This window comes from Pituophis catenifer, unplaced genomic scaffold (assembly GCF_029215685.1).
Source record: "Pituophis catenifer annectens isolate HBS135680 unplaced genomic scaffold, rPitCat1.0.hap2 SCAF_4, whole genome shotgun sequence".
In the NCBI taxonomy this organism is placed as follows: domain Eukaryota; kingdom Metazoa; phylum Chordata; class Lepidosauria; order Squamata; family Colubridae; genus Pituophis; species Pituophis catenifer.
In genome coordinates this window covers 128,352,399-128,377,391 of record NW_027256884.1, presented here as the reverse complement: position 1 = coordinate 128,377,391, position 24,993 = coordinate 128,352,399, and the positions used below count along the sequence as shown (strand labels likewise).

The 24,993-nt window shown below is 44.1% G+C and overlaps 2 protein-coding genes across 2 annotated transcripts in view; both read left to right on the top strand.

The window, feature by feature from the left end:
• WNT11 (Wnt family member 11) overlaps positions 1-24,993 on the top strand; it is a 530,657-nt gene that overhangs the window by 289,828 nt on the left and 215,836 nt on the right. The gene's annotated exons all lie outside the window — the stretch shown is intronic.
• On the top strand, positions 501-7,247 carry LRRC32 (leucine rich repeat containing 32). Its single transcript, XM_070944083.1, has 2 exons — positions 501-590; positions 5,334-7,247. Exons 1-2 carry the CDS (start codon positions 501-503, stop codon positions 7,245-7,247), a joined length of 2,004 nt encoding a protein of 667 aa, XP_070800184.1.

The window sequence follows — 24,993 nt, the reverse complement described above, 5'->3', positions numbered from 1 at the left end:
TACAGGTTGTTAGCAAACTTTTTAAAAGCCACAAGGAAGCCGATAAGGCAGAGTTTCTCAACCTTGGCTGCTCTAAAATCTTGCCAGGTGGGGAATTCTGGGAGTTGAAGTCCAGAGATCTAAAAGCACCTCAGGCTGAAAAAAAAAGTGCAGGTACCTTTGCTAGAAAGAGAGATGGACAAATCTAGGAGGGAAAAAACCTGCCAGAAACTCTGGTTTTTGGTTTTTTTTTTAGTTTTTAAAAAGTGGCTGAGATGGGACATAGAGGTCTAATCCCTGGGAATAACAGCTCAAATAAAGCCCTGAATTCCTTGAGAGTCGACATCTGGCTTCGCCCTTCAACAGTTCTGCAGCTGGATGTTGACGCCGCCAAGGACTGGTGAAATTCCCACTGTTCGCGCCAGCTGCTTGCGTTCCCCCAGGCTCGACTTTTAAACCAGTGTTTCCCATGCACAGTTTGATCTCTAACCACTGCTCCTTTCTCCCTTTCTCTAGAAGCCATGAAGTTTTCCCTCTTACTCTTCTTCTGGGCTGTTCTAAACGGTGGCATCTCGACGTATCGGCCCATCGCGCTTGCGCCCTGCGAAATGGTAAGGGTTTGGGTTAGCCGAGAAAAACAACAACAACAACAACAAAAAAAGGAAAATCCATTCGTAGGAGGCAGTCCTCGACGTACGACCACAAATTGTGCCCAAAATTTCTGTCGTTAAGCGAGACGGTCGTTAAGTGTTGAGTTTTGGCCCGTTTTACCACCTTTTTTTTTTTTTGCCAACATTGTCAATTTGTATAATTTGGCCGGTGAATTTCATCCATCGTCTGGATTCATGCCTTACGCTGAATCATAAGATAGCCAGCTTGGCTGCGTTGGCCAACATCCGTGCCGTAAAACAAGGCACGGGGGGGCTACAACCGAGTTGTATAAACAGAATCAAGGTCACGTGAACTGTTAGTGCCGCTTTATAATTATTATTATTATTGTTTATTGGTTCAATTTATATGCCGCCCTTCTCCGGAGACTTAGGGCGGCTTACAATGTGCTAAGCAATAGCCTTCATCCTTTTGTATATTTATACAAAGTCATCTTATTGCCCCCACAAACTGGGTCCTCAATTTACCTACCTTAGAAAGGATGGAAGGCTGAGTCGACCTTGAGCCTTGGAGAGATTCGAACCAGCAGTAATTGCAAGCAGCAGTTGTTAATAACAGTGCTTTAGTCCACTGTACTACAGGCTCTTTATTCTATTCTATTCTATTCTATTCTATTCTATTCTATTCTATTCTATTCTATTCTATTCTATTCTATTCTATTCTATTCTATTCTATTCTATTTACTAAGTCTGCACTACTATTAATCTTCTCATCATTCCTACCACCCATCTCCTTCCACTTATGACTGTATGACTGTAATTTTGTTGCTTGTATTATTTGTACCCTATGACTATCATTAAGTGTTGTACCTTATGATTTTTGATGAACGTATCTTTTCTTTTTATGTACACTGAGAGTGTATGCATCAGAAACAAATTCCTTGTGTGTCCAATCACACTTGGCCAATAAAGAATCCTATCCTATCCTATCCTATCCTATCCTATCCTATCCTATCCTATCCTATCCTATCCTATCCCTATTTCTATTCTATTCTATTCTATTCTATTCTGCATTTTTCTCCTATTATTCTATTCTATTCTATTCTATTCTATTCTATTCTATTCTATTCTATTCTATTCTATTCTATTCTATTCTATTCTATTCTATTCCTATTCCTATTCCTATTCCTATTCCTATTCCTATTCCTATTCTTACTAACCAGGTTTAGCAGATGGTATGAAAGCATCTGCAAAGCTTGTTCACCGAACTGGTTAAGCGAACGCCAGCCAAACAGTGACTGAGGGCTCTCTGCTAAATTACAGCTGATGCAATATTTGGATTAAAGCCTTCGGCTTTTCTGCTCTGAGAATCCAGAATCAACAGTTCTTGTTTCCTATCTTTAGCAACCAGAGCAAGACTCCACCGTCCGACATCACTGTAATGATGCAATCCAGGAAAAGCGAGATCACAGGATCTGTTCTTTTGGTCTTATGCTGTCCAGATGAGGGGCCAAGGAGCGTTTTTATACCCTTGCCAATGAGCAGGGGAAGATGGGAGTTGTGGGTCTGACATCTGGAGGTCCTTGGGGCTAGAGCAGTGGTGGGATTCAATTTTTTTTTTTACTATCGGTTCTGTGGGTGTGGCTTGGTGGGCGTGACATGGCTTGGTGGACGTGGTAGGAGAAGGATACTGCAAAATCTCCATTCCCACCCCACTCCAGGGGAAGGATACTGCAAAATCTCCATTCCCACCAGAGGTGAGTTTCGGCAGGTTCTGACCAGTTCTGGAGAACCGGTAGCGGAAATTTTGAGTAGTTCGGAGAACCGGTAGTAAAAATTCTGACTGGCCCCGCCCCCATCTATTCTCTGCCTCCCAAGTCCCAGCTGATCGGGAGGAAATGGGGATTTTACACTATCCTTCCCCTGGAGTGGGGAGGGAATGGGGATTTTGCAGTATCCTTCCCCTGGAGTGGGGAGGGAATGGGGATTTTGCAGTATCCTTCCCCTGGAGTGGGGTGGGAATGGAGATTTTGCAGTATCCTTCCCCTGGAGTGGGGTGGGAATGGAGATTTTGCAGTATCCTTCCCCTGGAGTGGGGTGGGAATGGAGATTTTGCAGTATCCTTCCCCTGGAGTGGGGTGGGAATGGAGATTTTGCAGTATCCTTCCCCTGGAGTGGGGTGGGAATGGAGATTTTGCAGTATCCTTCCCCTGGAGTGGGGTGGGAATGGAGATTTTACACTATCCTACCCCATGCCACGCCCACCAAGCCACACCCACAGAACTGGTAGTAAAAAAATTTGAAACCCACCACTGCCTTGGAGATCTTCAAGCAGGAGAACCTATATCATTCCGGATAGATGGGGAGAATGGACAGACAGACAGTTAGTTAGAAAGGTAGATGAGAGAGAGAGAGAGAGAGACGATGGATAGATGATAGACAGATAGACAGACAGATGATAGAGATGATAGATGGGTAATAGATGATAGATCAACAGAGAGACAGACAGACAGACAGACAGATGATGGATAGATGGTAGACAGATAAACAGATAACAGACAGATGATAGATGATAGATAGATAGAAAGATAGTTGATAGAGATGATGGATGAGTAATAGATGATAGATTGAGAGAAAGAGAAAGAATGGATGAGAGAGAATGGGACAGAGAGAGAGAATGAGGGAGAGAAAGGATGAGAGAGAATGAGACAGAGAGAGAAAGGATGAGAGAGAGAAAAGATGAAAGAGAGAATGAGACAGAGAGAGAATGAGACAGAGAGAGAATGGGAGACAGAGAGAATGAGAGAGAGAGAAAGGATGAGAGACAGAATAGGACAGAGGGAGAGAGAAAGGATGAGAGAAAGCATGAGAGAGAGAATGGGACAGAGAGAGAGAGAGAGAGAGAAAAGATGAAAGAGAGAGAATGGGACACAGAGAGAGAAAGAGAGAGAATGGGACAGAGAGAATGGGACAGAACGAGAGAATGAGAGAGAGAAAGGATGAGAGAGAGAAAAGATGAAAGAGAGAATGAGACAGAGAGAGAATGAGACAGAGAGAGAAAGGATGAGAGAGAGGAGACAGAGAGAGAATGAGAAAGAGAGAAAGGATGAGAGACAGAATAGGACAGAGAGAGAGAGAAAGAGAAAGGATGAGAGAGAGAATGGGACAGAGAGAGAGAGAGAGAAAAGATGAAAGAGAGAGAATGGCACACAGAGAGCGAAAGAGAGAAAGAGAGAATGGGACAGAGAGAATGGGACAGAACGAAAGAATAAGAGAGAAAGGATGAGAGAGAGAACGGGAGATTGGTTATTGGTTCTTGTTCTCCTCTAAAAACCGTCTGCATGGCCAACCTTTGACCTGAGATTCCCATGAGTGATGCACTCGGTGGTTCCCTGGAAAGTTAGAAGAGGATATCACTAACACGCTTCCATTTAAAAAGACATTTTTTTAAAAAAAATAAAAATCCAGGGCTTGACATCGTTTCAGTGGGGCAGTTCCTGCCGAGCTGCAGACCCTGTGAACACGAGGCATCCTGTTTTCTTACGGCATTCCTTCTGGGCCCCTCTGGGAATGCCCTTAATAGACTGGGGCTGCTCCACCAAGGAGCTATATCTGTCTCCAAGAACAAAAGCCAAAGAGGAAGGGAAGTCTGGACAAACTTAGGAGAAGTTCAGAAAGAGCCTCCGGGGGTAGGAGGACAATCCGGTGCCAGACAGGAAATAGGGGTAGTCCTCAACTTACGACCCCAATTTTTTTTTTTTTATTTATTTATAAGCCGCCCTTCTCCGGAGACTCAGGGCGGCTTACAATGCGCTAAGCAATAGCCTTCATCCTTTTGTATATTTATACAAAGTCAGCTTATTGCCCCCCACAACCGGGTCCTCAATTTACCTACCTTAGAAAGGATGGAAGGCTGAGTCAACCTTGAGCCTTGGAGAGATTCGAACCCTGCAGTAATTGCAGGCAGCTGGTCTTAATAACCAGTTTAATAACAGGGTGCCTTAGACCACTGTACTACCAAGGCTCTTGGGACCAGTCGCTTTGTACGGTGGGTTGCTAAGTGAATCGCACCCAACCTTATTTTGACCAGGGTTGTTAAGCAAATCACTGCGGTTGTTAAGTGAACCACATAGTCGTTAAATGAATCCAGTTTCCCCTCATTGGCCTGGTTTGTTGGAAACTGGCTGAAGGTTGCAAATGGCCATTATATAATCCTGCTTGCAAATACATCCCATTTAAGACTGTATGACTGTAACCTTGTTGCTGGTATCTTTAAGATTTATATTTATATTTATATTCCTAGTATGATTCGATTGCTTATTTAAATTTTGTCTATCTTTGTGCTTTTAATCAGGCTGTACCTGATGGTGACCCCTGAGGCCTTCAGGAGAAGGGCGGTATAGAAATAAAATAAATAAATAAATAAACAATAAAAACTAAAATTCCCATTAAAACCCCAGTGGAACTGCTTGCCACCAGAAGTTGTGGGTGCTCCAACACTGGAAGTTTTATAAAGAGACTGGGCTTGAGCAGGGGGTTGGACCTCCAAGGTCCCTTCCAACTCTGTTATCCTGTTAATACAGGAGGATCAATTAGCAAAATACCCATTTTAGACACACCGCACCATGAGTTCAGGCCTCGCCGAGAAATTTTTTTTAGTGTATACAGAATTGATCTGTGAATGTTCTTCTCCGGTGTGAATATCATCACAATTTTTATTCCCCCCCTCTCTCTTCTTTCCTACAGAGAAACCTGGAGGCCTTTTGTCAGAACGTGGATCTTCACCAGGTGCCTCCAGAGCTTCACCCCGACGTGTCTAAAATTGACGCCTCCGGAAATAAGATTCAAAATGTCACCGAGAGGCCCCTGACCTTCTACGCTTCCCTCCGTCACTTGGACTTAAGTTCCAACCTGATCGGATTTGTCAAACCTGGGGTTTTTGCGGAGATGAAGAACCTGCTGGACATCAACTTGGCCAACAACCAGCTCTATCTGTTGGCGCAGGAAGATCTGTGGGTTGGGTTACTACCCCAAGTCAGGAGACTAGATCTGTCTCGCAACAGTCTCTACAGCGGGATGGCAGAACATTTCATTCACCAGGCGCCTTCGTTGCGCTATCTTTCCTTGGCGGAAAACAGCATCATACACATCTCCCAGAGCATGTTCCAAGGGTCTCCAGAGCTGGTGGAAGTCAACCTGCACAACAACATGATTATGGAGATAGAAGAAGGCGCGTTTGAGAGCCTGACGCATCTCGCCAAGCTGAATCTCTCCATGAACTCCCTCACTTGCATCGTTGAGTTCAACCTCAGGCAGTTGGAAGTTCTCGACCTCAGTCGGAACAGCATCGAGTCCTTCCACTCCACCCAGTCGGTGGAGGACTTCAACTTGATCTGGCTTGACCTGAGTGAGAACAAGCTCCTTCGCTTCCCCGTTCTCCCTCAAGGAAACAAGCTGGCTTACTTGAACCTAACCAATAACATCATGCAATTTGTTATGGTGGACTCCCATAGCGACGTAGACTACCAGTGGGAAGATGGGCCTCAATATCCCAACAATTCCCGTCCTCCCTACTTACCTGCCCTGTTGTCCTTGGACCTGAGTTACAATGAGATCCAATCCATCCCAAGCCAATTCTTTGACTCTATGTTGTCCCTCCAATTCCTTAATTTAAGCAAAAATTGCCTGCAGACTTTTGGGACAAGCAATGAGTTGGCCTCGTTGTCCGTCCTTGACCTTAGCTGCAACTCTTTGAAGAACCTTAAGTTGGACACCAACACCTTGAGTGGTTTGCGGGAGTTCCACCTCCAAGATAACCATCTTCAAGAGTTGCGTCCAGATATCTTTCAAGGTCTCCCATATCTCCAGTGGCTTGACCTGAGGAACAACAAAGTCCACCTCTGTGACTCACATTTAGGATCAAGAAGGCAACGATTGTCTCCTAATGTTCCTCACAGTTGTGTCTCGTTTGTGCGAGTTCCCAAACTTCAATATTTGTATCTTTCGGCCAATCGTTTGAAGAACCTACCCATGTACAACTTCTTCGGGACTAAGCTTCGGGTACTGGATGTCTCCATGAACTGGGGACTTCAGATAGAAGCCAAATCATTGGTAGGCTTGGAATTCTCTCTGGAATATCTGGATTTACACGGGAATGGCCTGACCACTCTGAACGTGGATTTTTCTCTTTTTCCTCACCTCAGGTATCTCAATCTATCGGACAATCAGCTTAGCTGGTTGCCTGCTTGGTCAGAAGACTGTTGTGTCCTTGAAGTCTTAGATCTTCACAACAACAGCTTCAACAGCTTGAAAAATAGCCAGATCCCAACTCTGGAAAAAAACCTACGGAATTTGTACCTGGTAGGGAACCCGCTGAGTTGTTGTGGAAACATCTGGCTCTCTCAAATGATCCATAAAGCTGTGGTGGAAATCCCTGATCTAGACTTGGTCAAGTGTCAGTTTGCCCGGAGTTTGGGATTTGAGGAAGAAGAAGTCCACATGAGCCACGTCAGGCCAGAAGACTGCGAGAGAGAGGACCTCAAGAACATGAGTGTTTTGATTTTTTTGGCGATCCTGCTGGTTCTCTCGCTGATCGTCATCGGAGTGGGTCTCGTCTGTTGTTATCGGAGACACTTATTCGGGCGCCATTACAAGGTGTAGACCAAGAGAGATCTCGCACAGTTGCATTTCCCTCTCTTGGACCCTGGAGCCAAAGTCCAGGTGATTCGATTCCACCAGGGAGTTTTCAAAACGCTGTGAAAGTTCGGATGATAAGATGGTGACTCATTCTTACGCCCAAGTCGTCGTTCAGGGAGAACATTGGCGAAGATACTATCTTATGGATTCAGGGAGGACATGGGGCCATGGTACTCCCTTATGGATCTAGAACTGGGCTTCCCAACCTTGGCAACTTAAAGAAGAACTTTGAGGTTCTTCTTGAAGAATTTAAGAATTACATTCTTCAAAGAATTTCTTAAATTCTTAAAAGAATTTAAGAAGAAATCTGTAGGAAGAGATTGGACAGCCATTTGCCTGAAAAATGGCATAGGCTTTCCTGCTTCAGCAGAGGGTTGGACTAGAAGACCTCGAAGGTCCCTTGCAACTCTGTTATCCTGCTCCTTTGCATATATCTAGTGTAACGAAGAGAAGGACTAAGGTGACATGATAGCAGTCTTCCAATATTTGAGGGGCTGTCACAGAGAAGAGGGGGCCCCCATCTATTCTCCAAAGCCCCTGAGGGCAGGACAGGAAATAAAATGGAAGATTATCAAAGAGAGAAGCAACCTGGAACTAAGGAGGAATTTCCTGACAGTGACAACAATTAACCAGTGGAACAGCTTGCCACCAGAAATTGTGGATGCTCCATTACTGGAAGCTTTTAAGAAGAGATTGGACAACCATTTGCCTGAAACAGTATAGGGCCGACCTTTTTGCCGTCACGTGCCAAAAGCGGGGAGAGTGCGGAGGGGTCGCGCGCGTGTGTGCCCACACCCACAATTCAATGCGCCCCACCACCACCCCGCGCATGCGTGCACGACCCCCCTGTGCTCCGCCTGCTTTTGGCATGGTGGGCCCTCCCGAGGGTGCAGAGCCTTTCTAGGAGCCTGGGGAGGACTAAAACAGCCTTCCCCACCCTCCCGGAGGCCCTCCAGAGGGCAGAAATGGCCCGTTTCCCAAACAGAAAATGATGTTTTTTTGCCCTCCCCAGGCTCCAGAGCCTTTCTAGGAGCCTGGGGAGGGAAAAAACGGCCTTCCCCAAGGCCTGAAAATCAGCTGGCCGGTGCGCGCATGCATGCTGGAGCTGAGCTAAGGCAACGCTCGCGTGCCCACAGATATGGCTCCGTGTGCCACCTGTGGCACGCATGCCATAGGTTCGCCATCCCGGGTATAGGGCCTTCTGCTTGAGCAGGGGGTTGGACTAGAAGACCTCCAAGGTCCCTTCCAACTCTGTTAAAATGGGTGGACTTCAACTCCCAGAATTCTCTAGCCAGTTGTGCATGACAGAATGAGAAAATTATGTTATATTTTGTTAATTTTTTTTCTGGATCTATTTTGTTCGGAGAATAGACGATAAATGAAGAAACCCATCGCTCGCCAAGGGTCATCCTAGGATTGTAAGGGGGCAGTCAAAAATGCCAAAATGGCGGCTGCCACCCAATAACGAAAGCCTGACCACTTTTTATATTGTGCGTGTGTGGCTGTGGCTACCATCGACCGCTTCCTTCTCACACTCTTCTGGATTTGTGGAGTTTATTCAATTGTGTTCTTTGCTGGAGTCAGGGGCTCAATCACAGGGGCGCCAGAGGTCAAAAGAGTCAAGATGGCGGCCACACTGAGGTGATTTCAGCCCTCACTGAAATCACTGAGGTGATTTCAGCCCTGCCTGCTTTTTACGCATTGCACAGGAAAGCAGGTGGAGGTCCGATGGCACCCTTGCGGCCGCCATCTTGACTTTTTTGACCTCGCTGTGTGCAGACACGCCTTGCTTAGTAAGCAGGATGGTCTGAGGCAATACAAATGATGGACTTCACCAGTATTGTTGTTATATTATGTTATATTTGCACTGTCTGCTTTTGTTGGCAAGCATGAAGAAATGGTTAAATCCTTTAAAGCAGGGGTCTCCAACCTTGGCAACTTTAAGCCTGGCGGACTTCAACTCCCAGAATTCCCCAGCCAGCTGGCTGGGGAATTCTGGGAGTTGAAGTCCACCAGGCTTAAAGTTGGCTGGGGAATTCTGGGAGTTGAAGTCCGCCAGGCTTAAAGTTGGCTGGGGAATTCTGGGAGTTGAAGTCCGCCAGGCTTAAAGTTGCCAAGGTTGGAGACCCCTGCTTTAAAACAAGCAAAATACTATAATACTATAGTATTATATTATAATACTATAGAACTATAAAATACTATAAAATTACACTCAGATACTGTATTTTCATGTATTTTTTTGGCAATGATATAAAAAGCAGGGGTTTTATTGGTGGGAGGGGGATTTATTCCTCCTGCCTGTTTTCTTCGAGATCTCTTAGTGGTCTCCCGTTCATCTCCTCATCCTCTTTTGCATGAAAAAAAAAGAAAAACCAGATTCCAAACCAGCAAAGTACCCTAAGTATTGATAAGTTTATAATAAGTTTATATAACATTTATAAGTACCACAAAATCACACTCAACTTCTTTTTCATTGGGATTTGTTTGCTTGTTTGTTTTGCAATGATATGTGAAGTATTTCCTTTCATTTTGGTTTTTTTTTTTCCCCAAGGGGGAATTTCTCCCTCCTGCCTATTTTTCTCTGAGATCTCCTAGTGGTCTCCTCTCCAAGTCCAAACCAGCCTGACTTTTGTATTTTAATTTCCGAGATCAGCCGGAATGGTCTCAGCTCTGTCACTTCTTATAAATTAAGGTTCCATATTTGAGTTGTGGGGCCTTCCCCAGATGTGTGGGGCCCAGAGGTGAAAATCCAGCAGGTTCTGACAGGTTCTGGAGAACCGGTAGCGGAAATTTTGAGCAGTTCGGAGAACCGGCAAATACCACCTCTGGCTGGCCCCAGAGTGGGGAGGGAATAGGGATTTTGCAATATCCTTCACCTGGAGTGGGGTGGGAATGGAGATTTTGCAGTATCCTTCCCTTGGAGTGGGGAGGGAATGGGGATTTTGCAGTATCCTTCCCTTGGAGTGGGGTGGGAATGGATATTGCTGTATCCTTCCCCCTAGAGTGGGGAGGGAATGGAGATTTTGCTGTATCCTTCCCCCTAGAGTGGGGAGGGAATGGAGATTTTGCAATATCCTTCTCCCTGGAGTGGGGTGGGAATGGAGATTTTGCAGTATTCTTCCCTTGGAGTGGGGAGGGAATGGGGATTTTGCAGTATCCTTCCCTTGGAGTGGGATGGGAATGGATATTTTGCTGTATCCTTCCCTTGGAGTGGGGTGGGAATGGGGATTTTGCAGTATCCTTCCCTTGGAGTGGGGTGGGAATGGGGATTTTGCAGTATCCTTCCCTTGGAGTGGGGAGGGAATGGGGATTTTGCAGTATCTTTCCCTTGGAGTGGGGTGGGAATGGATATTGCTGTATCCTTCCCCCTAGAGTGGGGAGGGAATGGAGATTTTGCTGTATCCTTCCCTTGGAGTGGGGTGGGAATGGATTTTTTTTTTAATTTGATTTATATGCCGCCCTTCTCCAGAGACTCAGGGCGGCTTACAGTGCGTTAAGCAATAGCCTTCATTCTTTTGTATATTTTATACAAAGTCAGCTTATTGCCCCCACAAACTGGGTCCTCATTTCACCTACCTTAGAAAGGATGGAAGGCTGAGTCAACCTTGAGCCTTGGAGAGATTCGAACCAGCAGAAATTGCAGGCAGCTGTTCTTAATAGGGTGCATTAACCACTGTACCATCAAGGCTCTTTTGCTGTATCCTTCCCTTGGAGTGGGGTGGGAATGGAGATTTTGCAATATCCTTCCCCCTGGAGTGGGGAGGGAATGGAGATTTTGCTGTATCCTTCCCTTGGAGTGGGATGGGAATGGATATTTTGCTGTATCCTTCCCTTGGAGTGGGGTGGGAATGGGGATTTTGCAGTATCCTTCCCCGGCCATGCCCACCAAGCCACGCCCACCAAGCCACACCCACAGAACCGGTAGTAAAAAAAATTGAATTTTACCACTGGTGGGGTCAGGAACAATTTCCCTGGTTTAAAAAAAATAAAAAATATAGAGTTTTGTCTGGCCATGGGTGCAATTTAACTGGATAGAAGGATCAAACTACCTCTCTCCTTTTATGTAATCCTCCCTTCCCTGCAACAGGAAAGCAATTGTGGCTGGCAGGAAAATGGGAGCCAATTTTTGTGTCTCTGGAAATGCCCAATGGCTGCATATTAAACCGGCATCGTATGTGGGTCTGTGTATGTGTGAAATTGTGTTTTACTGGCTGTGTTCACAGAAAACGCCTGAAAATCCAGAGTCCCACGACATGCTAAGGTTAACATTTGTTTCAATGGGTCACAAAAAGCCAGAACCTGGTTTAATTCAGGAATTCAGGTCAGGCGTATTGTGTGAACAGAGCCAATATGAATGTGTGAATGGAGGTGTCCACTAAATATGGTTTAAAAAAAAAATTAAGAAGGCAGCTTTAAGGTGCATTGTAAGCTCCACCTGTATGTGGGATGCACTGCTGTGGCCTCCATCTTGACTTTTTTGCCCTGTCCTTCAACCTTGTCTGCTGGATTGCCAGTGTGGGGCAGGAGTTGGGCAAAGGGAACCAGATGAATGTGGAAGATCCTGGTTTGATTGACCGATGCTAAATCCCAAACTGGATTAATACAATACTATTGTTCATGAAAATGTTATTTTTAAACAAATAAACTATATTATGCCATGCTGGGATGATCTCTGTTATTCTGTTGTGTAACTTTCTCTCTCTCTCTCTCTCTCTCTCTCTCTTTTTTTTTTTTTCTTTCCTCCTGTCCTTCCTTCCTTCCTTCACTTCTCTTCCCTTCCCTTCCTTCTTCTTCCTCTTCTCCTTCTTCCTCCTTCTGCTTCTCCTTTCCTCCTCCTCTTCTTCCTTTTCTCCTCCTCCTCCCCCCTTCCTTCCCTTCTCTTCCCTTCCTTCCTCTTCTTCTTCTTCCTCCTCTTCTTCCTTTTCCCCTTTTCCTCCTCCTGCTTCTCCTTCCATCCTCCTCTTCTTCTTCCTTTTCTCCTTCTCCTCCTCCCCTTCCTTCCTTCCTTCCTTCTACTTCTACTTCTACTTCTACTTCTACTTCTACTTCTACTTCTACTTCTACTTCCTCTTCCTCCTCTTCTTCCTCTTCTCCTTCTTCCTCCTGCTTCTCCTTTCCTCCTCCTCTTCTTCCTTTTCTCCTCCTCCTCCCCCCTTCCTTCCCTTCTCTTCCCTTCCTTCCTCTTCTTCTTCTTCCTCCTCTTCTTCCTTTTCCCCTTTTCCTCCTCCTGCTTCTCCTTCCATCCTCTTCTTCTTCCTTTTCTCCTTCTCCTCCTCCCCTTCCTTCCTTCCTTCTACTTCTACTTCTACTTCTACTTCTACTTCTACTTCTACTTCTACTTCTACTTCTACTTCTACTTCTACTTCCTCCTCTTCTTCCTCTTCTCCTTCTTCCTCCTTCTGCTTCTCCTTTCCTCCTCCTCTTCTTCCTTTTCTCCTCCTCCTCCCCCCTTCCTTCCCTTCTCTTCCCTTCCTTCCTCTTCTTCTTCTTCCTCCTTTTCTTCCTCTTCCCCTTTTTCCTCCTCCTGCTTCTCCTTCTGTCCTCCTCTTCTTCTTCCTTTTCTCCTTCTCCTCCTCCCCTTCTTCCTTCCTTCCTTCCTTCCTTCTACTTCTACTTCTACTTCTACTTCTACTTCTTCTCTTCTTCCTCCCTTCCTCTTTCTTCTTCATCATCATCACCATCATATTTCCCACCTTTGTTTGGTCAACTCAAGGTGCCCTATATATATACCTGATGTTCCCATCACCCATTCTGAGACTTGAAGTCCAAACACGTTGGCGAGGGAATTCTGGGAGTTGAAGTCCACACATCTCAAAGGTCCCCTTTTGTAAAGAGGGGGGGGGAATCCCACAACAGCACTCAACCATTGGAGGAATGGGACCTGGGAGGAGACAAATGCCAACAAGCAACACAGTCCTACCTTGCAGGACTGTTGTAGGAGGCCTGCAAAGGGGATCGAGAACATTTGTGGCATCTGCAACTCACCAGCCTCATTTAAATCATTTTTGTCCAGTGCAGATTAAAATCCCATCTGGGTTTTGCAAAATCAGTAGGTGGGCCCGTATAAGACTAACCATAGTCATGCATTTCATTTTCCCAAGAAACTAAATTACAAAGCAAATTCTGCAGATTTCGCTGGAATAAATTAGTCGCCCGTCTGCCTCGAGAATTTCTCAAGAGAACACAAAAGTTTGAGTCACTCGTACTGTCTGTTGAATAAAAAAACATCTCTGGAAGAGCAAAGTGGACTTTGGAGCTGGGCCCAACAAAGACAATATTTTTGGCCTGCCATTCAGCTATTGTTCCTCAACAAACAGGACGTAACTGTGGCTGGACATAAAACCAGGAACACGTGGTAACTATTGTCCTTTCGGGGAAGAAGTACGCCGGCAGCAAAAAACGTGGTTTTTTTTGTTTTTTTTTAAGTTTCAACTAAAAGGAAAGGTAGCCAGCTGGGTTATTTTCCAACCTTCAATTAGAATAGATCTGGAAGGGACCTTGGAGGTCTTCTAGTCCAACCCTCTACTCAAGCAGGAGACTCTATCCATACCAGACAAGTAGAGTAGAGTAGAGTAGAGTAGAGTAGAGTAGAGTAGAGTAGAGTAGAGTAGAGTAGAATAGAATAGAATAGAATAGAATAGAATAGAATAGAATATAGATAGGGAAGGGAAGGGAAGGGAAGAGAATACAGAATGAGTAGAGTAGAGTAGAGTAGAGTAGAGTAGAGTAGAGTAGAGTAGAATAGAATAGAATAGAATAGAATAGAATAGAATAGAATAGAATAGAATAGAATATAGATAGGGAAGGGAAGGGAAGGGAAGGGAAGAGAATACAGAATGAGTAGAGTAGAGTAGAGTAGAGTAGAATAGAATAGAATGGAATAGAATAGAATAGAATAGAATAGAATAGAATAGAATAGAATAGAATAGAATAGAATAGAATATAGATAGGGAAGGGAAGGGAAGGGAAGGGAAGAGAATACAGAATGAGTAGAGTAGAGTAGAGTAGAGTAGAGTAGAGTAGAGTAGAGTAGAGTAGAATAGAATAGAATAGAATAGAATAGAATAGAATAGAATAGAATAGAATAGAATAGAATAGAATAGAATAGAATATAGATAGGGAAGGGAAGGGAAGGGAAGGGAAGAGAATACAGAATGAGTAGAGTAGAGTAGAGTAGAGTAGAGTAGAATAGAATAGAATGGAATAGAATAGAATAGAATAGAATAGAATAGAATAGAATAGAATAGAATAGAATAGAATAGAATAGAATAGAATAGAATAGAATAGAATATAGATAGGGAAGGGAAGGGAAGGGAAGGGAAGAGAATACAGAATGAGTAGAGTAGAGTAGAGTAGAGTAGAGTAGAGTAGAGTAGAGTAGAGTAGAGTAGAATAGAATAGAATAGAATAGAATAGAATAGAATAGAATAGAATAGAATATAGATAGGGAAGGGAAGGGAAGGGAAGGGAAGAGAAGAGAATACAGAATGAGTAGAGTAGAGTAGAATAGAATAGAATAGAATAGAATAGAATAGAATAGAATAGAATAGAATAGAATAGAATAGAATAGAATAGAATAGAATAGAATAGAATAGAATAGAATAAGCTTGGAGGCTTCTAGTCCAACCTCCTGCTTAAGCAGGAGACCCTATACTTTACCAGACAGGTAGCTGTCCAGTCTCTTCCTAAAAACTTCACCTAATCACCTTGGCAAATTTAAGATCTGTGGACTTCAATACCACAAGTTTCCGTCTTAGTCCCAGTACTCTTCAATATCTTCATAAACGACTTAGATGAGGGAATAGAAGGGGAACTTACCAAATTTGCAGATGATACTAAGCTGGCAGGAATAGCCAACACCCTAGAAGTTGGCTCAAGATCCAGATGGATCTTGGCAGACCTGAACACTGGGCCCTCTCTAACAAAATGAAATTCAGCGTAGAGAAAAGTAAAGTCTTACACTTAGGCCAGAAAAACCTAAAGTACCCATATAGTAAACCAGGCTTACTAGCAGTAGCTGTGAGAGGGATCTTGGAGTCTTAGTGGACAACCAGCTAAATATGAGTCAGCAGTGTGCGGCAGCAGCCAAAAAAGCCAACACAATCCTAAATTGCATGAACAGAGGGATACAATCAAGATCAAGGGAGGTACTAATACCACTCTATAAAGCCTTAGTAAGGCCACACCTAGAGTACTGCATCCAGTTTTGGTCACCACACTATAAAAAAGGATATTGAGACTCTAGAAAGAGTGCAGAGAAGAGCAACCAGGATGATGAGGGGACTGGAGGCTAAAATATACGATGAACGGTTGCAGAAACTGGGCATGGCTAGTCTAGTGAAGAGAAGGACCAGAGGAGACAGGATAGCATCTTCCAATATTTGAGAGGCTGCCACAGAGAGGAGGAAGGGGGTCAACCTATTCTCCAAAGCCCCCGAAGGCCAGACAAGGAATAACAGATGGAAACTGAACAAGGAGAGATTCAACCTAGAAATAAGGAGGAATTTTCCGACAGGGAGAACAATCAACCCATGGAACAGAAGTCGCCTTCAGAAGTTGTGGGAGCTTCATCACTGGAGGCTTTCAAGAAGAGACTGGACTGCCATCGGTCAGAAATGGTGTAGGCAGGGTCTCCTGTTTTGGCGGGGGGCTGGACTAGATGACCTCCAAGGTCCCTTCCAACTCTGTTAATCTGTATCTGTGTAACAATTCCCAGCATTCCCCAGCCGGCCACAGGGTCATTAAGCAAATCATGCAAGAATTAACTGAATCCGACTTTCCTCATAGATTTTGCTTGTCAAAAGCCGGCTGGGGAAGGTTGCAAATACGGTAGCTTTTACAAGAACCCCGGGACACTGCAACCGTCATAAATACATGCTGGATGCCAAGCTTCTGAATTGCAATCATGTGACCATGGTCATAAGTGCGAGGATGGGTTGTCAGTCCCTTTTTTCCCCCAGCTCTGTCATAACTTCGAACGGTAACTAAACACATGGCCGTAAGTCGAGGACTATCTACATAGGTAGTCCTCAATTGTCCGCATCTTGCAACCAAAACTGAGCCCTAAATTTCCAGTAGTCACCATTCAAAGTTACAACAGCACTGAAAACAGTGACTTATGACCATTTTTCACCCTTATGACCATTGCAGTATCTCCATGGTCGTGTGATCAGAATTCAGACACTTGGGACTCTGACTCGTATTTATGACGGTTGCAATTCCCGGGGTCGAGGGATCCCCTTTTGCGACCTTCTGACAAGCAAGATCAATGGGGAAGCCAGATTCACTTAACAGCCACGTTACTCACTTAACAACTGCAGTGATTCACTTAACAACCGAGGCAAGAAAGGTCGCCAAATTAGGGCAAAAACTCATGGAACATCTGTCTCACTTTGCAATGCAAATTTTGGCCTCAGTGGCAGTCGTAAGTCAAGGAGCACCTGTATGTCCCTGGTCTCACTTTCTGTGATTCACTGCCCCACCCACTGGGGTCTTGATCATCTCTAACCATTGGAGGCCTCTCATATTGTGCTTTTAAATTAAAGACTGCATACAGCTCTAAAGCCACCACAAAGGAGAATTTTTCTGGGAAGGAACTCTTCATGGGTGGGTGCTGCTGTGTCGGCTCCCCTGTGCTGGATGACTAAAGAGGAACACAAGTTGAATGGTGGAATTTGATATTCCTTTCATTTTTTTTAAAAAAAAAGAAAGTAAGACCAGATGCTACTATCCAGGAAGAAGAAAGAAAGAAAGAAAAAAAGAAAAAAGAAAGAAAGAAAGAAAGAAAAGAAAAGAAAGAAAGAAAGAAAGAAAGAAAGAAAGAAAGAAGGGGGAGGGAGGGAGGGAGGGGATGATAGGAGACACAGAAAAGAAGGGAGGGAGGGAAAAAGAAAAGGAAGGGAAGGGGTAAGAAGAAGAAGAAGGAAGGAAGGAGAATGGGAAAGAAGGAAGGAAGGAGAATGGGGAAGGAAGGAGAATGGGGAAGAAGGAAGGAAGGATGGGAGGGAGGGGGGAAGGAAGGAAGGAAAGAGGGAGGGAGGGGATGATAGGAGACAGAGAAAAGAAGAGAGGGAGGGAGGAAGAGAAGGAAAGGGGAAGGAAGGAAAAATGGAAGGGGGAGAGGGGAAGGAAGGAAGGAGAATGGGGAAGAGGAAGGAAGGAGAATGGGGAAGAAGGAAGGGAGGGAGGAAGGAGAATGGGGAAGAAGAAGGAAGGAAGGAGAATGAGGAAGAAAGAAGGAAGGATGGGAGGGAGGGAGGGACGGAGGAAGGAAGGAAGGAAGGAAAGAGGGAGGGAGGGAGGGGATGATAGGAGACAGAAAAGAAGGGAGGGAGGGAGGAAGGAAGAGAAGGAAAGGGGAAGGAAGGAAAAATGGAAGGGAGGGAGGGAGGGAGGGAGGGAGGAGAATGGGGAAGAGGAAGGAAGGAGAATGGGGAAGAGGAAGGAAGGAAGAAAGAAAGAAAGAAGTAATGGTCATAACTGTGAAAAATAGTCATAAGTCACTTATTAACTTTGAATGGTCACTAAATTTACTGTTGTAAGTCAAGGGCTGTCTCCATTTTGGCAATAAATAAGACAAATAAATAAATAAATATAGATTCCAACACTGAATGGGAGATTAAAGTCAGGAGGCCTGAATGGCTTTTTCAATTCTATAATTCCATGGATTCATTCTCTTCCCGTTGAATCGAACCTGAATTAAACATTTCAAAGTTTTCTGACCATCGAGGCTGCCTAAAGCCACCTAAAGCCACAAAACCTCGGATTTGATAATAGTTTCATTGTTCGTTTTTTAAATTTATTTTCAACATAGGTATACAACCCACACGAGCTGTTTACAAACTTTAAAACCAAAAATGCGAATACCGCAGCATGATTGCAATTCCTTTTCCTACTGTTGATTTTCATGGTTTCCTGTTGACAGCGAGGGAGACTTGAGGTCACCAGAGCATGTGCAGAGAACTGAGGGCTGAGTCGAGGAGGGCAGGATGGCCTCCCATGCACACCCACCCTTGGCTCATCCAAATACATCATACCTCAGTGAGAATTTCGCTGAAAGTCTTGTGCTCTTTAAAAAGGAATTTGGAACGCCGGGACTAATAGTAGGAGGAGTGATTGTGAAATTCTACTACGTCATGGGTTCAACAACCCATGAAGTCAATGATTGGCTGTTTATTTTTTGGATACACATATCCCGGTCCCTGAGAATGACTATCTAACAAAACGAAATTCAGTAATGAGAAAAATAAAGTTTTCTATTTAGGCAAGAAAAACCAAATGCAACAGGTATAGGATTGGCGGTACCTGGCTCTATAATAGTAACTGTGAGAGGGATCTTGGAGTCCTAGTGGACAATCAGAACAGAATAACAGTGTTGGAAGGGACCCTTGGAGGTCTTCTAGTCCAACCCCCTGCTTAGGCAGGAATCCCTACACCACTTCAGACAAAGGGTTATCCAACATCTTCTTAAAAACGTCCAGTGTTGGAGAATTCACAACTTCTGCAGGCAAGTTGTTCCACGGATTAATTGTTCTCACTGTCAGGAAATTTCTCCTTAGTTCTAAGTTGCTTCTCTCCTTGATTGGTTTCCACCCATTGCTTCTTCTCCTACCCTCAGTTGCTTTGGAGAATAGCTTGACTCCCTCTTCTTTGGGGCAGCCCCTCAGATACTGGAAGACTGCTATCCTGTCTCCCCTTTTCATCAAACTAGACATGCCCAGTTCCTGCAACTGTTCTTCATATGTTTTAGCCTCCAGTCCCCTAATCCTCTTTGTTGCTCTTCTCTGCACTCTTTCTAGAGTCTCCACGTCTTTTTTTACAAAATGGCGTCCAAAATTGGATGCAGGATTCCAAGTGTGACCTTACCAAGGCCTTATAAAGTGGTATTAATACTTCACGTGATCTTGATTCTATCCCTCTGTTGATGCAGCCTAGAACTGTGTTGGCTTTTTTGGCAGCTGCTGCACACGGCTGGCTCCTACCTAAATGGTTGTCCACTAGGACTCCAAGATCCCACTCATAGTTACTACTATTGAGTGAGGTACCACATATATTTAATCGCTTCAATATGAACCAGCCGTGTGCGGTAGCTGCCAAAAAAGCCAACCCAGTTTTAGGCTGCATCAACAGAGGGACAGAATCAAGATCATGTGACGTGTTAATACCACTTTATAAGGCCTTGGTAAGGTCACACTTGGAATCCTGCATCCAATTTTGGACGCCATTTTGTAAAAAAGGATGTGGAGACTCTGGAAAGAGTGCAGAGAAGAGCAACAAAGAGGATGAAGGGACTGGAGGCTAAAACATACAAAGAACGGTTGCAGGAACTGGGTATGTCTCATTTAATGAAAAGAAGGACTAGAGGAGACATGATAGCATTCTTCCAATATTTGAGGGGCTGCCCCAAAGAAGAGGGAGTCAAGCTCTTCTCCAAAGCACCTGAAGGCAGGACAAGAAGCAACGGATGGAAACTAATCAAGGAGAGAAGCCACCTAGAACTAAGGAGAAAGTTCCTGACGTTTAGGACAATTAACCAGTGGAACTGCTTGTTTCTGGAAGTTGTGAGTGCTTCATCCTTGGAGGTTTTCCAGAAGTGTCGGGACAGCATTTGTCTGAATTGATATAAGGTCTCCTGCTTGAGTAAGGGGTTTCACTAGAAGATCTTCAAGATCCCTCCCCAGAGACAGTGCAGAAGAATTCCATGACTACTGCTATCAAAAGTAGCCGTGGTGACACAGTGGTCAGAATGAAGTATTGCAGGCTAATTCTGCCGACTGCGAGGAGTTCGATTCTCACCGGCTCCAGGTTGACTCAGCCTTCTATCCTTTCCGAGGTGGCTCAAACGAGGACCCAGATTGTTGTTGGGGGCGAGAGGCTGACTCTGTAAACCGCTTAGAGAGGGCTGTAAAAGCACTGTGAAGCGGTATATAAGTCTAAGGGCTATTGCTATTGCTAAAAGTAATGGAGTCATCCAGAGGTGGGTTTCAGCAGGTTCTGACCAGTTCTGGAGAACCGGTTGCAGAAATTTTGAGTAGCTCGGAGAACCGGTAGTAAAAATTCTGACTGGCTCCGCCCTCATCTATTCTCTGCCTCCCGAGTCCCAGCTGATCGGGAGGAAATGGGGATTTTGCAGTAACCTTCCCCTGGATTGGGGAGGGAATGGGGATTTTACAGTATCCTTCCCCTGGAGTGGGGAGGGAATGGAGATTTTACAGTATCCTTCCCCTGGACTGGGGAGGGAATGGAGATTTTACAGTATCCTTCCCCTGGAGTCGGGTGGGAATGGAGATTTTACAGTATCTTTCCCCTGCCATGCCCACCAAGCCACGCCCACCAAGCCATGCCACGCCCACCAAGCCACACCCACAGAACCGGTAGTAAAAAAATCTGAAACCCACCACTGGAGTTATTCATCTCTTAGGACCTGGAGACCCATTTTGTTATTGTGTCTACCAGTATACACTTAATTGGGCAAAAGAGCTGCTTTAATCACCTCTGAACGAAGCCCAATTTTATTTCTGGCTGGGCATTCCCAACTCCTCTTGACCCCCAGGCTACGAGACAGTCTTTTAAGGGGGGGCTGTTTGTCATCAGCGTCCATATTCTAACTCTGGAACACCCCCTGAGTCAGACAGGAAAGCTGAGCAATCTGGAAAGCCTTTGCTAATGCTTCTAGACATCCCATAAATTAAAAACAGAGAGGAGCAAAATCCATGCCGGTTTGTGACTAGAATGTGTGCAACTTGGGAAGGGAATCGGTATTACAGCTTCGTGCCAGCGGTCAATGAGCCAGTTGATATCACGGTATTTTTAGAATGAAGTCATGCTATTACTAAAAGATTTATGCGAAATCGGTTGAGTCTTTTGGCTCCCTCGGAACTTTTCTCAGATCCTGGGATGGGTAGATCCAAAAGAGAGAGAGGAAAAGAGTGAGTGAGTGAGAGAGAGAGAGAGAGAGAGGGAGAGAGAGAGAGAGGGAGGGAGAGAAGTCGAGGGAATCTATTTTTTTTTTCCTAAAATAAGTTTGATTTAAAGTCTGTTAAAATGGATGGAACCAGTTACCTCCTGAGATCCGGACCATCCCCATCCTACTGGCCTTCCGAAAAGCGGTGAAGACCTGGCTTTTCCGGCAGGCCTGAGGCCGTGGATCTCGCTGTTGCGATCTGGTGAGATCTGGCCATGAATTGTGTGATTTTATTTTATTTTATTTTATTTTATTTTATTTTATTTTATTTTATTTTATTTTATTTTATTTTATTTTATTTTATTATTTTATTTTATTTTATTTTATTTTATTTTATTTTATTTTATTTATTTTATTTTATTTTATTTTATTTTATTTTATTATTTTATTTTATTTTATTTTATTTTATTATTTTATTTTATTTTATTTTATTTTATTTTATTTTATTTTATTTTATTTTATTTTATTTTATTTTATTTTATTAAATTTCTATACCGCCCTTCTCCCGAAGGACTCAGGGCGGTGAACAGCCACAAGATAAAACACATAAATACCAAAATTTAAAATAAATTAAAGACGAATGAAATAATTTGGCTGAATTTAAAATACCCCATAATTTAAAAACAAATTAAAATTTACATTTAAAAAGGGGAGAAGATTTAGGCCAGGCCAGCTTGATGAAATAAAAAAGTCTTAAGCGTGCCTTGAGGCTTCGGAGAAAGGCGGCACACAAGTTAAACAAACAAACAAACAAACAAATAAATAAATAAATAAATAAATAAATAAATAAATAACTTCCAGGGCATTTAACGGTACGGTGATGTGAATCAGAGAATCAGCTATGATCCGATTTGATTTTCCAATTCCATTTTTTTTTTTTAATCAATCCACTCAGTTGAGAGAGGCCCTGGCTTTGCTCTCTGAGCTGGGGTGTTTTCTGGCAAACATTTCATTACCCAAACTAGGTAACACCATCAGTGCTAGAAGGGAGGGTGGATTGTGGAGAAGGAGGAAGGGAGGAAGAGGAGGAGGAAGAGGACTGTGGGGTCCTTGGTGCTTTCTGAGCTTGGTGGTTTTTCTGCAGACATTTCATGACCTAACTGGGTAACATTATCAGTGCTAGTAGTAATGTGGATAAAAGAAGGAATCATACAGAGTCAGCTACATGAACTCTAAAGGACCCTCTCTATTCACATTATTATAAGATAGAAAAGTGCTTGCTTGGAGATTATATTAAAAATCAGCTAAACCCCATTAAGTGGTAATATATCTTCTGATGAGACCTAGATGTCACGGAAGGACAGCCATATGGAAAACATCTGAGTGACCTCACTGTGAATGACACAAGGATATATATGTTACAAAGAGTTACTTAATCCAATAAATTTACCCAAGGACAGCAGTAAATTTCCCATTAGCAACTACAAGCACTTAAGGAAGGCTGTCTAAGCTAAGATAATCTTATAAACTAAAAATAATGGTTTACTAATGGTTTAGTAATTAGGAAGTGTGTCAATTATCACATGACAGGTGTGTGTTAGCCATATATGGCGAATGTATGATCTCATGTTAACCATACATGGAAAATGCATGATCTCACCGAATCCTTTGTCTTAGAAATGTATAAAAACAGTTGTATCAGAGTTCTTTCCTTGTTCAAAGCTTCAGGTACAAATCGGGCTCTGAACCTTGCGCAATAAAACTGTCTCTGGCTGACCCAGGAATGTTGTTTGGTCCCTTCATTCTACAACAGTAGGGAGTAGGGTTTGTGGAGGATGAGATGAGGAGGAGGAGGAGGAGGAGGAGGACTGTGTGGTTCTTGGTGCTTTCTGAGTTTGGTGGTGTTCTTGCAGACGTTTGATAACCAAACTAGGTAAGGGTTTGCCTCCAGAAGTTGTGGATGCTCCATCACTGGAGATATTTAAGAAAAGACTAGACAGCCATTTGTCTGAATTGATATAAGGGGTTCCTGCTTGAGCAGGGGGTTGGACTAGACAACCTCGAAGGTCCCTTGCAACTCTTGTTATTCTGACACATTGTTTACTTCAAGCACTCTGCTCATTACCTACCCAGAGTGGCCAAAGATTAATTTACCTGGATTATCACTTGGCTTAGTTTGCTTAGAAGAATGGAAGGATAACGTTTTACAGCCTTGAAACTCGACACAGGTCTAATTTCCTGTGGTAGATGACTACTTTGAGAAACACCGCAAAGATTAAAGAGGTTTTCATGGGCCATGAGTCCCATCTTTACAGATAACTAAAGATCTCCTCTTGAGCGGCGTGCTTTCCATTCCAACCAATTGACCATAAATGGATTTTGCTTGGTGTCGCATCAGTCGTAATCCTCATTTCTCCTCAGGAGTATTTTTTACTCCCTTTGTAAAGAAAGCTCTGGCATGTCAGCCATTGGGCAGACCAAAACTAGAATCATACACGCAGGAAGGGACTTCGGAGATCTTCTAGTCCAGGGCTCTGCAACCTTAAACACTCAAAGAGCTATTTGGATCCGTTTCCCACACAAAAGAAAACACCGGGAGCCACAAAACCTTTCCCGTGCCTGACTATTTCTTGAGCGGCCCCAAAACTAGCTTATGCAGATGAATTAAACGTTCTGTTTTCTTCTGAAACTTTTCTTTTCTTGGATTTATCCATGGTTGGCCTACCGGGGCTTGAAAAGCTCAATAAATCGCGTGCCGGCAGGTGTTGCGCAGGTGTGACACATATTTTGAGTGACAGGGACCTGCAGCAGAGGGGTGAAAGAGCCACATTTGGCTCCAGAGCCACAGGTTGCTGACCCCTGTTCTAGTCCAACCGCTTGCCCAAGGCAGGAGTCCTTGGGACCATCCTGGAGAAATGACCGACCAATCTTTTCTTAAAAATCTCCAGCGATGGAGCACCCATAGTTGCAGGAGGCAAGCTACTCCACTGGTTGATTGTTCTCACTGTCAGGAAATTTCTCTTAAGTTCTAGGTTGGATCTCTCCTTGTTAAGTTTCCCTCTGTTGCTTTTTGTCCTGGAGCTTTGGAGAATAAGTCAACCCCCCACATCTCTGTGACTTCTCCAGAGGTGGTTCTGCAGCAGGTTCTGACCAGTTCTGGAGAACCGGTAGCGGAAATTTTGAGTAGTTCGAAGAACCGGTAAATACCACCTCTGACTGGCCCCGCCCCCATCGACTCTCTGCCTCCCGAGTCCCAGCTGATTGGGAGGAAATGGGGATTTTGCGGCATCCTTCCCCTGGAGTGAGGTGGGAATGGAGATTTTATAGTATCCTTCCCAAGCCACGCCCACCAAGCCACACCCACAGAACCAGTAGTAAAAGTTTTTAAACCCCACCACTGGACTGCCCCCCAAGTATTGGAAGACAATTATGATGTCACCCCTAATTCTTCTCTTTGCTAGACTAGATATAATCTAATTCCCTTAACCATTCATCATAAAATTTAGCCTCCAGATCCCTTCTTTTTCTGGTTCTGCTGTGAGCTCCTTCTAGGGTCTCAGCTAACTGGACACATTTTAAAAATAATAATAAATTCAAAACTCTACATTACAGTTAAAGCATTAATGTCCCAAAAGTGCTTTTTCAAAAGGCAACTGGACTTTCCAGTTTTATTTGAAGATGTTTTGCTTCTCGTTCCTTGCTCAATAGTAGTAACTGTGAGAGGGATCTTGGAGTCCTAGTGGACAACCATTTAAATAGGAGCCAGCCGTGTGCAGCAGCTGCCAAAAAAGCCAACACAGTTCTAGG

Coding starts and splice junctions, on each gene's coding strand:
- LRRC32 (XM_070944083.1), top strand. CDS start 501: ATGAAGTTTTCCCTCTTACTCTTCTTCTGGGCTGTTCTAAACGGTGGC. Junction 591..5,333: donor CGCTTGCGCCCTGCGAAATG/GTAAGGGTTTGG, acceptor TCTTTCCTACAG/AGAAACCTGGAGGCCTTTTG.